This window comes from Cupressus sempervirens, chromosome 10, assembly GCF_028749045.1.
Source record: "Cupressus sempervirens isolate cs-2001-9-10 chromosome 10, ASM2874904v1, whole genome shotgun sequence".
NCBI classification, from domain to species: Eukaryota; Viridiplantae; Streptophyta; class Pinopsida; order Cupressales; family Cupressaceae; genus Cupressus; species Cupressus sempervirens.
The window spans coordinates 198,968,912-198,986,115 of record NC_143127.1 but is presented as its reverse complement, the minus strand read 5'-3'; the positions used below and the strand labels follow the sequence as shown (position 1 = coordinate 198,986,115).

At 35.5% G+C, this 17,204-nt stretch overlaps 1 protein-coding gene across 1 annotated transcript; it reads right to left on the bottom strand.

Annotated features, from left to right (window-relative positions):
• Nucleotides 1–5,959: 5,959 nt before the first annotated feature.
• Nucleotides 5,960–16,291, bottom strand: SUMO1 (small ubiquitin-like modifier 1). The gene is made up of 3 exons (XM_089806072.1): nt 16,019–16,291; nt 6,463–6,612; nt 5,960–6,362 (listed from the first exon to the last, which is right to left on the bottom strand). The coding sequence occupies exons 1-3, from the start codon at nt 16,130–16,132 to the stop codon at nt 6,300–6,302; spliced, it is 327 nt and encodes a 108-aa protein (XP_089662198.1). The 5' UTR covers nt 16,133–16,291; the 3' UTR covers nt 5,960–6,299.
• Nucleotides 16,292–17,204: the final 913 nt, after the last annotated feature.

The window sequence follows — 17,204 nt, the reverse complement described above, 5'->3', positions numbered from 1 at the left end:
TCTGGGTCCAAGTATATCTTTTGAGTTTCATTTAGTGAATATGTGTGAAATTTCAATTGTTAGTATAGAGTGCTATATAGTTAAAAAAAAATGTTTCTCTTTAGTTTACGTATCTAATTTGTTATGAATTTTTTTTAATATCTTGATTAAGGGTTAAGCTTGATGCTTGTATAATTTTGATCATTTAAATTGTAATATACAGCTAAAATTAAAATTGTGTAGTTGTGAAATTCTTTTTTTTTTTTTTTTTTTTTTTTAATTATAGATGGTTTTTTTAATAATCGTATATTTCATCGCATGAAAATGATACAAAGTGTGTTTGCTTCATTAAATGTGTTGTTTATATGATAGAAATCAATAAAATGACTTCTATTGTAAACTCCCCAAAACAAGTTGTGATTAATCATCTATTGTGCTTATCGAACAATTTCTTAGAACTAATTACTCATGTTTAGAGTTCTTAATTTGCTATTATAAGGGAGAGGTCAATATATTTGCACCCATATTTCAAATTTCTCTCAATTTTGTAAAGTAGTTTACTAGTGAAGTCCCCTAATTAACAAATAGTTTCAAGTCTACATGGCCAATATTGGTGCTACTTCAGCGTACTTTTTCATAATGGTGTCCAAAATCATTGAATGCATTGACTATAAATCTATTTTGTCCACCTACTATAACATGTATTTGTACCCCTACCAAATCTCTTGTTTATGGACTATTGTGTTCTTGCTCATACATGTAATGATCTACAACTGTCATCTAGATCAATTTATTGAGCTCTAATTTATATTTTAACAAAAGATTATACATCTTAAAGAATAGATTATTATATTGTCAAGTGAGAAAAGAACATATTTTGATACAAAGAAGGTAACTAAATAAACATTACATTTTTAAAAACAATAATAAAATAGAGCAACCACAACCATAAATGTGAGTTGTCATGGTAGTTTTCACTAAAAAAACAAAAATTGATAGGAGAATATATATTCAAATAATTTCTACAACATATTTAAAATGAAACCAACCACAAAGACAACCTTCAAAATCACTACACAAATGTTGCTTTTACATATATTAATATATGACACTTTACAATGCATTTGCCTACAGCTAATAGAGTTCCCTTGTTGGTCAACTCAAGGTTGCAACTAATAGAATTCCCTTGATCATCAACTCTAAAAGATTACATTATCACTTTCAAGACACCGAGTCCAAGTTATCACTTCTAGACTCTCTAGTCGGATTGACAATTCTTTGCGGCTTAGTGGTTTGAGGACCTTCACTTCTAGACTCTAACTAGGCATCAATCGAGTGGGTCCAGACTCTTCTCCTCAGTCGGATCATCAAATGTCACCAATACACCCCACATAGTATTATCTTGGTTGAGTTTGGGGCCCCATCCCTTCAGACTTAGTGCTATCTTCGACTTGATTTGGTTTCTCCACCACCTCAAGGACTTTGTTGACTTTGCAGATGGCTATCACAAATACTCCTACCTCGCCTACTATTCCTCTATTGATATCATCAACTTTGATTTGCGACCCAGAGCTCGTGGCTGGTATATGCGTAGGCCACCACCTTACTAAGCTCGATAGGGATTGATATTGATCGTCTCCCTTCTTACCATTTCTCAAACTCGACATTTACAAACAGTACACCACGACGACTTGGGTTACCCCACAGAGGGGTCTATGCTCACAGATGGCCTTCTACTTAGAGCATTTTCTTGAGATCCATGAGGGGATTATTGTGTGCTCTTTCTACTCGAGTTGACGTTGGAGCCACACCCTTCGTATCTCCCTAGGGTCCTTTTGAGTTGGTTCACACAGACTGCATTGCCAAACTAATCACCACTTGGTCAGAGACAATCAAATTTGTTGCCTTTGTACTCTATCTGAGATGAAGACCAAGATCCATTTCATCTTCAGATGTCCCATCTACTATAAGACCAAAGGCAAGTTCCACTGCCTATTTAAAGACTGCAAATCTCTTTCAGCCTTCTTTAGCTACCCTAACTAGCAATGTTTAGCCCTCTAGCTTCGAGAGACTTTGTGGCTCTATGACCACACTTTACAACTCGCGTTTCCGAAAGAGTCAAGCCCTGGATCAGCTCATCATCGCCTTCTCCCACCCTCCCTCCCCTGTCACCCTCTAGGGGCAAGACGCGACCACTGGATACACCCGCATCGGGACACCCTAAATATGTTAGATCACGTCACGAAATTCATCAAGCAGTGACATTCTACTCCTAGGGCTATTTGGATTCGAGTTAAGCTCCTAGTCTCCGTAGATCTTATCCTCAATGATTTCTTTGTATCAAGAAAGGATATCTAGCCCTCCTCTCGTTTGTTCATTTTCGTTTCCTCTCTTTATCTTGTTTTGTTGCGTGTTCATTCTTTTTTGTTTCCTCTCTTATGGTCCACTCAAGAGAAGTTTAAATCAAAATCTTACATAGAATTTTGAGGGTTTATTGGCCATTATTATATGAACGCATCAAGTTCCTTACAATTGTAGAAAAAATATTGGTATCATCTATGCAAATTGTGAATACCCAAGTATTGAGAGGAAATAGAATTCCCAAGGTCCTTCAAGTTGTCACCTAAAATTTATAGACATGAGAAAAGCTTAGAGGTTTGAGGAGACATCCCAAAACATAAAGATATAGTATTTGCAAAAAAAACATAACTCGTTGTCCACCATGTGATGAAAAGAATTGAGATTCTATATAACTATAAAAATTTTAGTTGAATGATAAAACTATAAAATATGACATACGTTCTTTGTATAGAAAGCCAGGAAAATAAAACACCCATTTTTTCCTACAAATGATTCTCCTTTGCATTTTTAGGAAGACACCAAACAAAGCCCTTGTAATCCTGCCCACTTAGAATGTGCCTCTCCCAAATTTCCAAATCCCAAGCCATAAAAATAGAGATAATGTCTTCAAATGTGCTCTCCCAAATTTCCAAACCCCAAGCCATAAACTCAGAGATAATGTCAAGGTTTGACCTATGTTTTGATCCTCCTCTTGCAACTATGCAACTAGAAGTGGCAATGCCGCTAAGATAAGGGGCTTAAAAAAAATGGTGTGCAGAAAAAAAAAACCCTAAGATTATGTTTTCTTCAATGATCTAAAATGATGATTCAGGAGATTTTGAAAGGCATATATGCATACCAAATTGTTATACCAAATTGTTACCATGAATGAGAGATGACAGACTGTTGATCAACAACTATTTCAACACATCATGATCGACGAACACTCAACGAAGAGGTTTCCATAATACATAACCCTTTGATTTTAGGAGCATGGAATTTGACAAATGCTAATAAACCAGTCCATCTAAGGCGTTAACTCCACGAATGTTTTCAAAGCTTTAAAATTATTGTATATTATGTACAAAGAAAGTGATACTATCTAACCAACTAGAGATTACCGAAACTTTCCTTCAAAAAGACAAACAAGGTTAAAAGGAGCGCGCGAAAACAAATGAAAAGTCAATATTTTGTTTAATAGCAAGGACGAAGGACATATATTGCACAACAATCAAGTTAATTGTTCCTTAAGCTATAAGTGATCACCCCATTAAGGATGGAAAAGCAGTGATCCCCACATTAAGCATAGGAAATAAGTGATGCCCTCAATGGGGAAAACTAGAAGGGTAGCATATTGATTTGGGTCAGTGCAAAGCAAACTATTTTGGGGATTGCAAAGGTGGTGGACATTGGGCCGTAAGTGTTCGAATAAATTTAAGTGGGACGACAAGGGAAGAGAAGCACATTTAAACCACCAACTTTCACATGAGATTAGCTATCGAAAATCTAACCCACCAATGGGTGGTAAAGATGTGATAGGATTCACATAATACGGAGTATATGGCGATGTATCGTTTTCACTTGTATCTGCACTTGAGCAGCAGACTTAACTCATTTCGACAGAATCTAGGCATGTTCAGTTTCTATCTTCACTTGTAGTGCAAGTAAAAACATATCATATCTATTATATGTTACTAATTTTGGATGGGGAGTTATTTACAAATAACTCATTGTAACATCAATGCATATATTCCTTGACCATTGTAGGGCAGGGAATTATTTTCAAATTTTCGTTTTTGTAACATTAATATATATCTTCCTTGTACATGCATTAAATAAGTCATTTTGCAACACCATTCCCTGACATTATGAACTGACCACTATCTCGAGCAGGAACATTCTAGTTAGTAGATATGTTTTAAGCATGGTCTACAACAGTAATGGTAGTTCATGTATATACAATATAAGGGATCAAATAAATAGCAGGCCACGATCGTCATGAGAACATTGGACTACAACATAATCTACACCGCCTCATAGCAATACTTATATTGAACAATAGTTTCCAGTTGTGCGTTTGAATCGGGAGCACCCACAAATCTTTGTGAATTTGAGCATGTAGACACGTTATAACACGATTATATATTGTTTTTACGGTGTTAATCAATTTACTTAGCATATTATTAGTGCTACTACGGCAGCAGGTTGGAAGTAATCTTCATTCTTTAGTGTCATCCATGGCAGCTATTTAACCATTGGCTGGGCATCACAAAAAGATCATCTTACAAAGTTCCTCCATGGTATAATTTGTCAACGCAATTACACACGAGAAAACATTCATATCAAAGGTGTATGTACAACAATATGTAAACGGAGTATTGGTTATGTTAACGTTATATAAGTATGTAAAACTAAATATTGTGCAGCAAAGAGCGAAGTATTTTCATGCTAATGTTTGACATGGTTTCTAACCTTTTAACAGATATTCTACCATGCCTGATCATCATACCAGATTTAAGGCTAAACAAATTATAAAAGTTAATTGAACACACCTATTGTAACGGGCACATTTTTTGCCAGGAAATGTTCTCGAGGAGTGAATTACACAGATCAAAAGGGGTATAATGTCCAACTTAAATTCATCGTCCTGTTTTTTATTCCTGAAACCTGCCTGTCCTGTAAACAAGATATGTTTAGACATTCTAGATCTTTCCCTCCTCAAAATCCCCAACTTCCATTCTGTCCTTACAGCCTTATTTGAAAATAAGGGCACATAAGCATTAGCAGCATTCCTCAGTGAGCTTGAAAGTCATGCTCAATCATTTGAAGAGGTTACGTTAAATAATCTTTCCTCAGCAATAGCTAAAACCCCAGAAGGCCTTCCAGCTTGACAAACAAGCCTCAAGAATACTTCAAGTCATATTCATTGTCAATAATTTTTGCTCTAACAAATAATAATTGAGCCTTGTAGCAACACTGTTAACAAGGCTCGCTTTTCCACCGGATCCAATAATCTGCAACATAGATTCTTCAATACAGCAATACTCCCAGGAGAACATTTAAGAGGCTGTAATGCTCTCCCAAAATTGAAACTTCAAAAGTCCTGACATGTTGTCTCATCAGCAATGCAATCCTTAACAGCCACGAAAATAAAATGCTCTAACGCTGCCAAAATGTTCACTTATAAACTCTCGACTCCCAAGAGCAGTGCAAATGAAATACCATTTCTTAAGTCCTAGACCAAAATAATAAACAATGCAATTGCATTGGCGCAGTCCAGCAATCAAGAAGTTTAAGAAAAGAGGCACAAGCATATGAATATGAAGATTTTAAATAAACTAAATTGACAAAATTAGAACCTTCATCAAAATCCACTAAATTGTACATGCCCGCAATAGATACACTGAGAGAATTACACTCCTACATTTCAACCTACCAGCTTAATTATAGGTAAGTGGGAATGGCCTAAAGATACCGAGAGTACTTCAAATAGAATAACAAGGATGCAAACCATACTTGCAAAATGAAAATGAGACTTGTGTACAGTTCAGAAACTGCATTGTATTTGCCACCACTTAAAATCAATGAAACCACCTTAATTTATAAAGTAAAATATCACACAGACAAGATTCTAAGCCACTTTGGTAATTCTAGTAACTCAAGTTTTATATATTCCAATTATAATCATGTACACAACAGAAGCACCTTCCACAACTGTGCGACATTTGTTTGTAACCAAAAATTAAGTCAGAAGATGAAACAGGGTTGACATGCTACCAAACATATACAATAGAATATAACTTTGAAAAATGACATCCAGTCACAGCGAGTCTACTCTAACCATGCCAAATCATACAGAGATTTCCATATATATCCTGAAACAAGTTTGGATCACATCCTCAAACATAGTCCAAAATGGTTTTCGAAGGATTTCCAAATTCATCTAAATGCTTTTTTGCTAATGGTGAACTCATCGACCATTAAAAAGATCCACCTGTTTGATGAAGCATGGCATCAATTTCATCTCCATCTTCCATGTCCAGCTGTTCCAATCAAAAGAGAAGCATGAAATTAAAATTAGAACAATCAATTTAATATCGGCTAAAGCCTTGTCACTAACACTATCAAAATAGCACTACTTACTTCATCAGGAGTTTGTTCCCCACGTAGGCGACGTCCATCAAACAGAAATGCTATGGAATTGAAATCAACTGACTGCCTATCACAATAGGCATTCATCAGCTTCCTGAGTTGAGTACTTCGTTTGATCCTGAAAAAAACCTCATTTCCATCCTGCAAAAAACAAGATTTATTGGTAGATATCACTAGTGCCATTTTCCTGAATATGGGACGAATTGAATAATGCCTTAAAAAAAAGTATGGGAATCCCTACTAGGAAACTGAATTTCATCTTACCAGAAACACATATGACTTGGCACATTTAGGGAAGGTAGCACCAAACAAATCTATGCCAAGCACATACCTCAGTGGGTTTAGTGAAGGTTGTGCAGATCTAGTGAAGGTTGAGCCCTATATATTTGACATGGGTATGTAATTATGTCAGGGAAGTGACTGTCTATTTCACCTGAGACAATTCATGTAATCCAAACTCAATAACACATTTATGTTCCCCATAGCATCTCGAAGAAAAGCCCCCACCCCACAAAAGATCTTACCTAGGTGAGAATACCACTTTCAGTCACATTTAGACAGGCATAACAAGGCATCTAAAAATCATTTCGCTAGGTCTTCAACAATGCAGTTTTATCTAGACATTTAGATACACATTGTTGGTCTTCGACTTTATTAATGTCAACCTAGTTGTTAGATGTCTCTTCTACATAAGAGGAGCTCCATGAATATTCTCTCGTCTGAAAACACCCCTCACTGATGAGGTTCTGAAGGAGTAAGGCTGAAACTTGGACACTTTGGAGGGATTATTGCCACCCAAGTCGACTCTCCTCTTGGTTATAAACTCAATTTTAATTTTCATGCAATCATAATCACAAGATCAACATAACATTTCTTTTTATTGTTTGTTTCTTTTTTCGATGAGTAAATTTCTTTTTACATTTACTTTTTTATTTTTATAAATAAGCCTTTTATTTTTATATTTCTTTTTTTTTATGAAGAAATCTCTCCCTTTTTATATTTCTTCTTATGATAAATAAAAATCTCCTACAGCATATCACCATGTATCTTTAGATTTCTTAGACAGAAAATTGTTACTGTGGTTAGATTTCTTGATAACAAAGCCACTAATTTGTAAAGATTCCGAACTGAAAGCACACAAAAGTATCCAAAGGTCAAGAGTTAGTGACCATAGAGAGGAGAGCTGAATATCATCAATTGATATCATCATGTAACTTTAGATTTCTCAGACAGAAAATTGTTGACTGTGGTTAGATTTCTTAATAACAAAGCTATTAATTTGTAAAGATTCTGCACTGAAAGCACACAAGTGTCCAAAGGTCAAGAGTTAGTGGCCACAAGGAGGAGAGCTGAAGATTATTAAAGGGAACATTCACTGCTGGGGGAAAAGCTATCTTTGAATTAGAAAACTCAGTAATAAATACGTAGTCAATGAATGTATGGGAAAACATATAAATTGTAGCTTGGTCTTGTCCCACAAGTCTTCTATTAAAAAAAAGTTAAATAATTTAACAGATCACCCCATTCCAATACACGAATTCTTAATGAAATAGTCATTCAAGTCTTATATATCATACAAGGAATAGAACATGCTTCTCCGAAGAACTAGTCCTAGAGCTCTTAACAACCATATTTCAAAGTTATATAATAATAGTTGCATGCTTTCAAATTTCTGGATTTGATTGTGTATAGTTTTTTTACATCAACGTTTCGGATCATACTACATGATCCATCATACTACAAGTTATAAAATAATAGTTGTATCTTATATTAAACAGCTATTTAGTACTCCTACAAGACCATCAGATATTACTAACAGGTCTCATTAATCTTTAGCAGGAAAAGAAATTAAAAATAAGCACTTACAGAGCTACTGTTTTACACCAAAAAAGGAACAAAATCAGAACTGACATTTTCTTTTCAACACAGGGCAAGTTCAAATCCCACATCATAAGGCAACCCATAACTAAGTGGTTATGTACCTTTGATGTCTGGACTAGAGCATGTTCATCCCTAAACCCAGTCCCTAGTGGACTTCAGAGATTCAAACACTACATACAATGCAATGCTAATAGAAATTGTTAATCATTTATTACCCAACGTAATCATAATGTACATCAATTCTGCAGCCATCTAAAAATTCAAATATCATCAGCATTATAATCAATGGAATAACCTTGGAGGAAGTACAATGACTAGGGAAAATGTGTACAAAAATGTAACTGGCATTTCTGTTTTCACATGGAAGTGTAAATCCCTGCATCATAAAGCAACAACCCATAACTAACCAGACATTTGCACCTTATGTCAAGGATTAGGGCATGTTCATCACTGAATGGGTCCTGGAGGCCATAAGAGATTTGGACAATACAAAGCAATCTTAATAAATATGCTATCAGTTACAATAAAAGCAATCTTGCATTCTACATCAACCTCAGAAAACTAACAGAACTGCTAATAAACATTCAATACCAGAAGCCAAATTGAACAGATTTTAAATATTAAGAAAGAATTATAACAATACAGCTCATTATCATTTATTAATAGAGCATATTTTATAATCCACAAAAAATAGACGGAAACTATAATACATTAAGAGTTCCAATATTTAAGATTTTGAACTTAGCCAAAACAAGTTTCATCACCTTTTAAAAAATGGGAAGGATTTAGAGAAAGATTATAATTGTTAAAATTAACAATGCTTGTTGGCAATGATGATATGGAATGAAATCTACATTGACAAAACTATTCGTAGGGAATCAGATCACAGAACAGCAATTCAGTTAGGATAGCCCAAGGATTGAAGACGATAATGTTATCAAACCCAACAATTCATTGAGATTATGAATCACAAATTCCAAAGTATTCAAGCAAATTGTAATGCCTCAGCTCTCAACACTTTATTGGATCCTGTGGACTATGTCAAGCTAGCAAACATTAAAAGTCATCACTGTCAAAAAAGAACATGGATTTATACATCATTTCAGAGTAACAGGCTAGCCAACACCAAAATGAGACATAACTTTCCTTGACATTAATGATTAAAACAACAATCCACTTGATAAAGGGAAATGTAGATAAAATTTGACACTCCTTGCAGCCTGTCACATCACAGAAATAGGATCTATTACTCTTGATGGAATGATGATGTTTACTTTGTTGATGGGTTAAAGCATTACTTATTGAGTGTTGGACAATTGGTAGATAAAGGTTATCTGTTGCAATTCACAGAGAAGACTTGTATTATCAAAGACAAATATGGTAAGATGCAGGTGATTCCATTAAAACAATCAATATATAAGACAAGTAAATTGGCTAGACATTGAGACTTTATTTAAAGGCTCACATAATTATTTCATGACACTAAGTCTTAAAAGAACATTTTACATTCATTGTGGATATGCCTAATTTATCAATAAAGAAATTCCCTTTCTGGATTGTGTGAGAGATGAAACTATTGGCTATTAAGACTTTTCATATTGGGTGATTCATCCTGCATTCTTCCATAACATGTGTAAACAATACCTCTCATGGGTTTATGTGCAGTCCCTACAGTAATCAGACTCTTTAGCTATAGTAATCGGACTCTTCCGATATGCTCTGAACTAAAGAGCTCAAATATGAAGGGAGAAGACATTATTTAGGAACTAAAATCTAACAAACTAAAATCTAACAAGCACAATTTTTAAATTAAATGTAAATCAACACAAATCCAGCAATGAAGCATCTTATCCCCTAATAACATGTTACCTTTGCTACACTTAATGCATCTCACAGCCTACCATCCCACAAGTTGCTAGAGCTATAATAATCAAATAATCCTCTGCTACCAGTAGATTCTAACATGAAATGGATCTTCCATCCAGTTTTATTTAACAATCAAAAATTAAAAATGAGTTGCAGCTGAAAAGTTAGGTTGTAATACTATAAATTTAACACATCTTGATGTAATTTCAAGGGCCTAGTTAAACTTGGCAGTGGAGACTACAATTTTATTTTGAGGCAAATCTTTCTTTACAAAGATTCCCACCCTTGTGAAATAGCCTCTTATACACCAGTTTCAAGTGAGATTAATCAAAACTATAGCTAACCTACCGTACATCATCATAACAGATAGTAAATTAAATATTGCTCTTTGTTCACAAATAGCCACATAATGTGTAAGCAGCAACCAACTAGTGAAAAAAGCAGAACACAACTTCTGACCAGAAACACTTACAATAAGCACAAAGAAGATGAAAACTGAATGTTATATCCACCTAATGTCACCTAAGCATTAACACTCCCTTGGGCCCCAGTATTATATAGCAGCACATTTACTACCCTGACAAGAGAATAAAGATTTTCAAAAAACAATCCTCAAAGAATACAGTGTAGTGCTAAATGAAGAGCATTACATTTCACATGTTTGCCCCAAAAGGATTTTATTTGTTAGAAGAACTTTGGTTACCCCACCTATGCTCTGAACTAACGCTCAAATATTAAGGGAGTGGATATGTTTAAAAGCTAAATTCTAACAAGTCAACATTTAGAATGAATGTAAATCAACATAAATCCAGCAATGAAACCTCGTATCCCCTAATAACAGGTTATCTTTGATATACTAAATACATCTCACAGCCTACAATCCCAAAAGTTGCTGGAGTTATAATAATCGAATAATCCTCTACTCACAGTATATAGTAACATAACATGGATCTACCATCCAGTTTAAGTGAAACAACCAGAAATTAAAAATGAGTTGCAGCTGAAAAGTTAGTTTGTAATACTATAAATTAAACACATTGATATAGTTTTGAGGGCCTACATAAACTTGGCAGTAGAAGCCTCAAATTTATTTTGAGGCAATTTTTTCTTTCCAAAGATCCCTACCTTTCTGAGATAGCCTCTTATCCACAAGTTTCGAGTGACATCAATCAAACTATAGCTAACCTACTGTACATCATCATAACAGATTGTAAACTAAAAATTATTCTTTGTTCACCACAAATAACCAACATAATGCATAAGCAGCAACCAGTATGCACGAACAAGATGAAAACTGAACATCAGGTCCACCTACTGTCCCCTAAGCATTAATGCTCCCTTGGGTCCCAATATACATAGCAGCACATTTATTAAACTAACGAGGAATAAAGGTTGTCCAAATGCAATCCTCACAGCTTACAGTGTAATGCTAAACAAAGAGCACTGCCATACATTTCACATGTTTGCCTCAAAAAGATTTTATTTGTTTGAAGAACTTTGGTTATCCCAGCTTCATCTTATCACAAATAGAATATATTTGCACATGACACTGGCATATCCCAAGATTTGCATGGCTAACCATTTAACAGACATAGACTTTAACAAAGTTTCCAACAGGAGCTGATACTTGTCATCAACAATGGAAAGCTCAACAGTCAGGTTATATAGAAAGTAGTTATCTCAGAGTGAAAAAAAATTAACAAGAATTTTGGGTTACAACTTCAGATTTGCACAGCTTAACACAAGAAATTAGAACAGTCCACAATGGAAATGATCGAGAATACAACACTGAATATAAATTAGCACACTCCAATCTAAAAAAGGGCTCGTTGCACATTCATTAACTGGTCTTCAGCATACAACAAACAAGATTGTATTTAACCATTAAACAGACTTTCAAGCTTTACAATGTTTGCCAACAAAAGGTATTACTTGTCACTTGTAAGTAATGTCAGAAGTCCCATAGCAAGGTTGCATTTAACACAGTTCTCTAATAGGCTAGTTAAAATCTCAGGTATACACAACTTCAACACAAGAATATACAGCAATCCAAATCAGGAGATTGGAATATTAAATATCAACTAAAAAAGACAAAGCCACTGGCACACTTAACTTCAGCAGACAATCTGTCACCCTACTGAAGAAATTCAGTGACTAAACTGAAATTCAGGAAACTTCTGTTTTCTACAAACCTGTAAGGGCCTGTTTGGTTCCTGGAAAAAAACCAGAACAAGAATAAAAAAATTTCATTTGCTTTTAATTCTCTGTTTGGTGCACCAAATCAGAATTGGGAACAGGAATGTGTATTTGCATTTTAGCCCCAAAATGAGCCTTTGTCCATTCTCAAAAATAGCTGTTAATGGAATTGCTATTCCTATTTTCATTTTGATGTTGACTATTTGAAAACTATATCAGATCCACTGAAAGGAATCAAGAATCTGGAGGTAGTCTGCTCAAAACCTGAACACCAGGGACACTGAGCTCTAATGCAGCCAAGAGGCCACCCATGAGAGCCAGGGGTTCAACCACAGTACCAACTTCTTCTGCACTTGCCTCAGGTTCTCTCTGCTGGGTTTCTGTATCACAACTCCTATGCCAGAACACCTCTGCCTTGACCCAATTTCAGACATTCCCTTGAAGAACAATATGTAATCTCTCTCCAAACATGCACCACGATAATCAGTTGCATAAGCTGAAAAAGGGCAGCAAAACTCTTTGAATCCTTCTGTCTTTCCATCAAATGGAAATTTAAACTTTGTTATAAAATCATGGACTGCATTGAAGGCAACCCGACAATAAAACTGATAGGTAACAGATTAAATGGACTGCCAAATTCATCCATATCGAACCACTCCTTTTCTACAGACTGATCAAGATCTTAATGGGCATCCTGACATTCATCATTTCATGGGGTACTGAATTCATTTTATAGCACTTCCTGAAATGCGGAGGGCCAATACAAACTCAGAGTCCATTGAGTTCCAAACAGAGGGTGAAGAAAAAACAGAGGACATTGCTCTACCAACATGTTCATCTGCTATTCAAATTCCAGTTTCTATTTTGTCTAGCCAATCAGAGAGAACAAATTTTCTATTCCCAATTCCTATTCCCACGAGCAAACAAGCCCTGAGTTTCATCAGCACAAAATCTAATCATTAAGTTGAAAAAGATTGGTTTCCCCATTCAACCAAAACAAAACTCAGAAGTGAACCCACTATTTCCTTATTCCCAACCCATAAACTCCAAATATTCCCAACTCTTACCCAAGATTTTGCAAGACTGAAAAAGCCAAACTGTTGCCAACAAGAGAAGAAGACTGCATTCATATAATCCCTTCTGCTATTCCATAGACCCTCCTCCAGCTAGATTCATTGCCCTTAGAGGGATTATTATTCCCTAATAGTAATTGACTAATTGTTAATTTCCAAATCTTTTCCATGCATCTATTCAATATTTTGTCTCATACAACGATATTTCTAAGTAATTCAAGCAAAATCTTAAGGTTCTCCCTACAATACATCTTGGTTCCTAGTAAGCATTACAGTCTGGCCCAGAAGACTAATAATCACCCATTTTATTGATCCATGGCACCATTAACACAACCACAACTATTTAACAAGTCTTTATAATCGTATCACAGCTTTTAGAAGAAAACCGGCAACTTATCCAAAAAAAGGTCAGCCCTACAACCTAGCACAGGATATACCACAGAAGGAAGTTTCACTTCAAAAGTTATTTAGAAAAAATAGCTTTAGGCTTAAATGGAATTTCTTCCAGTAAAAGCAGAAGACGTATTTTTGACAGCTACCTGAAGTTGGTACTGAAAGCTTCCTCGCCAGTTTAAAAAGTTTTTAACTTCGACTTCGACCAGGCAGCATTTCATATATTAAGATTCCAGCCAGTCAATCTTGTGAACTTTCAAAAGGACAGACATTTCAAAGAGTTACCAGCTTCATAAAATCTGAAAATTCTCCCTAAGTCAGAGCACTTCAAACCAATGGTACCATTATACTTAAGACACCTAAATTTTATCTGCATCGTGTGCATATTAATTTTACATAGCCATCTACCATGAGACCAGAGCCTTGCCAGCTACTCATGTATTAGGTACTCCAGGAGCCTTAGTACAGTTTCACTAGTTGGGCAGTTCCTTGAGACATTTTTGGCGATAACAGGTTTTTGCTAAATTTAGAACCATGTTGAACATAAGACATCAAGGTACCTGTATGAAATACAGGTCAAAATAGGAAACAGACAACAGGAAGCATGGGGTTAAATCAACATGGACACTGTGCAACGACATTACTGAAAAAAAAATCAATAATCATAGATTTAAGTGCACCAATAATGTAAATATAAATGCAGGGATAGGTGACCCTCCATTTACGGACATTACCAGGTCGTGCAGTTAGTCCAACTCACTTCCTGCAAAAACGTGGTAATTGCTCGTAAATTTTGGAGAAAATTTCCCTCATCACTAATTATGGGGAAAAGACTAACCTTGCTAGTAAAATGAGGAAAAAGCTACCCAAATCCTCACTTGAATGCATATTCAATAGCCAAAAGTCTGTCCCTTGACAACAAAGGCAAATAGGTAAGGCAAATAAGTTCTTCTAAACATAGAAAACATCTCCCCACGTAAATAATTGTTTAAAACCCCTAGAAAACATCCTTCCGGAGATATAATTGTTCAAAGCCTACTTAAAACATCTAAAGGTTAAGCACATCCAAATGGACTATGCAAATTTGTTCATGAGACCAAATTTGCAAATTCAGCAAAGCCTGGCAATTAGCACACTTGCCTCATTGTATTGCCCTCCATATATTATTTTTCCAAAAGAAATATTATTAGACACAAAACTAAACTAAACAGGCTCCCAAGTATACAAAGCTACCCATCTTTTATGCCCCTACCAAAGCATCCATTACAGAAGCCACTAAACTGACCGAACCTAGAACCTCGCCCAAAAACGTAAACAAGCCCTCCGAGGCTTGTAATGGCTGGTACAAAAAGGAGGCTCCAGCAGGTGTAGTAAAAAAAATTATACGTCCGCTAAAAGGTCAACAAACAACGCACTGTGAAGTCAACCCACCATGAAGCCGTTAATTTTGCAAAAATCAGAGCCATAATTCCGATACAACTTAACAGACCTCACACAGCTGCAGCAGCGTTAAGGTTCCTGAATATAAAAACTGCCTCAAAAATATAACATTTGTCAGCAAGCTTGCACAGCCCAACAATTAAAAAAGCTAACCATTAAAACATGGTTTTGCTGTTAAACGACCCATACGAATTGCTCACGATGAGATAATATGCAACTTAATTTGACATACACGAGACTCGCCCGCCTACCCAATAACATTATCTTTTAAAATAAATCACAAATACTGCATCTAACTCAGGCATAACTTCTGCTACCATTGAACATAAATTCAGAACCACAGCGTAACAACGCAAATGTACAATATCCAACAGCGACTTATTTAGAAGCCACCTCATCTCGTCTATCTCCCCACGCGCAGCCACCAAATTATTTTTTAACTCTAGGGCTTACGCCGCTGCCCTAAGACGCAGATAAAACTAGTATCCTGGTAATGAAGTTAGTAAAACCCTACCCGAGGGTTTACTGAACTCCAAAATAAATGAGCCCATTTCGGGAAGAAAGGCAACCCATTAAACATAAACATACAACCGATCTCCCAAAGGAGTTCAAACGAACGAAAGCACTGTAATCATCCACATTGACAATCAGGGTTTCTAGGGTTTTTTTTATAGTTATTAGAACCAGAAAAAGCATACCTGTCCCTTGACCTTGAGATTAATGTGTGCACCGCCCTGATCCATTGGTTTTTTCTCTTCCTCCTGGTTGACGGCACCCGGAGTTCCGCCATTATCCACACCCGACATTGACATAGCCAAAACCTCACTAAACAATGACAATTTTCAGACGAAACAAGCTCTAAAACTGGCTGGTATCGACTTCGATGGCGGCAATGGAAAGCACGAACAAGGCAAAGACGTAAGATTGTCTGAAATAGAAGATTTCACCCCAGCAATTCTCCGACTGGTTGTGATCAGCGTCAATGAACAAAAGAATAAATTGGGGGTAAAACTATACTGTAGTTTAATATCGTTTAAAGTCCGCGATTCTCCAATTACATCATGTAAAGGAATTTGCCTTTTTGTTTGTTTTATTAAATCGAGCGAATCGAAGCCCTAATTAGATTTTCTCGCTATTGGGGATTTTTAGGAGTTAATAAAAAACAAAAATTAAATATAATATTTCAAAATAGAGCTTTAATCATTTTTTTTGTAGTGTATATTAGGTTTTACCCTTAAAAATGTGTATTTGTTTGGTAGACGTCAATTTCCGAGGCCACCTCCTCTTTATCCCTCTAGGAGATCATTTCCCAATGTCTTGGATTGGATGGAGAAATAGTCACCATTTGTTCTTCCATTTCGATTAGTAGAAAAAGGGGAGGATATGAGTTAGAGAGGTAGGGGATTTGATTCTATGGGAGAGTAGTATTGGTATATAATACATGAATCAAAATTCATTCCATATTATATTAATATGGAATTAAAAACCTTTTTAATATAAAATAATTTGAGAAATATGTGTTCTAGATATTTGAAGAGGGTGATATTTATGTGATCAACAAAATGCGATCTAGTGGTGGAGAGCTTATGCACTTGAATGAGAAGTCACATGTTCAAATCCCATGTGGTAAGGTGTAGGTGTATCCCACATTCAAATATGAAGTAGATGAGACTAATTCAAGAGATGTAAGAGTTACAACTATACTAAACTATATATGTTTTTTTATATTAAAGCAACCTAAATTAGTGGGTTGGCACTAAAGAACCCATCCCCACAAAACCTACATAACCAGTTAAAGTACTCATCTAACTTGACACTAATATTGTTCATAATAGTATCCATCGTGAAAAACATAACAATAAAAGTAATCGTAATTAAAACCAT

What these genes read in the sequence shown, in the direction of transcription:
- SUMO1 (XM_089806072.1), bottom strand. Translation starts at nt 16,132, where the DNA reads ATGTCAATGTCGGGTGTGGATAATGGCGGAACTCCGGGTGCCGTCAAC. An exon ending in ATCTCAAGGTCAAGGGACAG is followed by an intron (nt 6,613 to 16,018) that starts GTATGCTTTTTC and finishes TGTTTTTTGCAG; the next exon opens with GATGGAAATGAGGTTTTTTT. An exon ending in GGGAACAAACTCCTGATGAA is followed by an intron (nt 6,363 to 6,462) that starts GTAAGTAGTGCT and finishes TGATTGGAACAG; the next exon opens with CTGGACATGGAAGATGGAGA.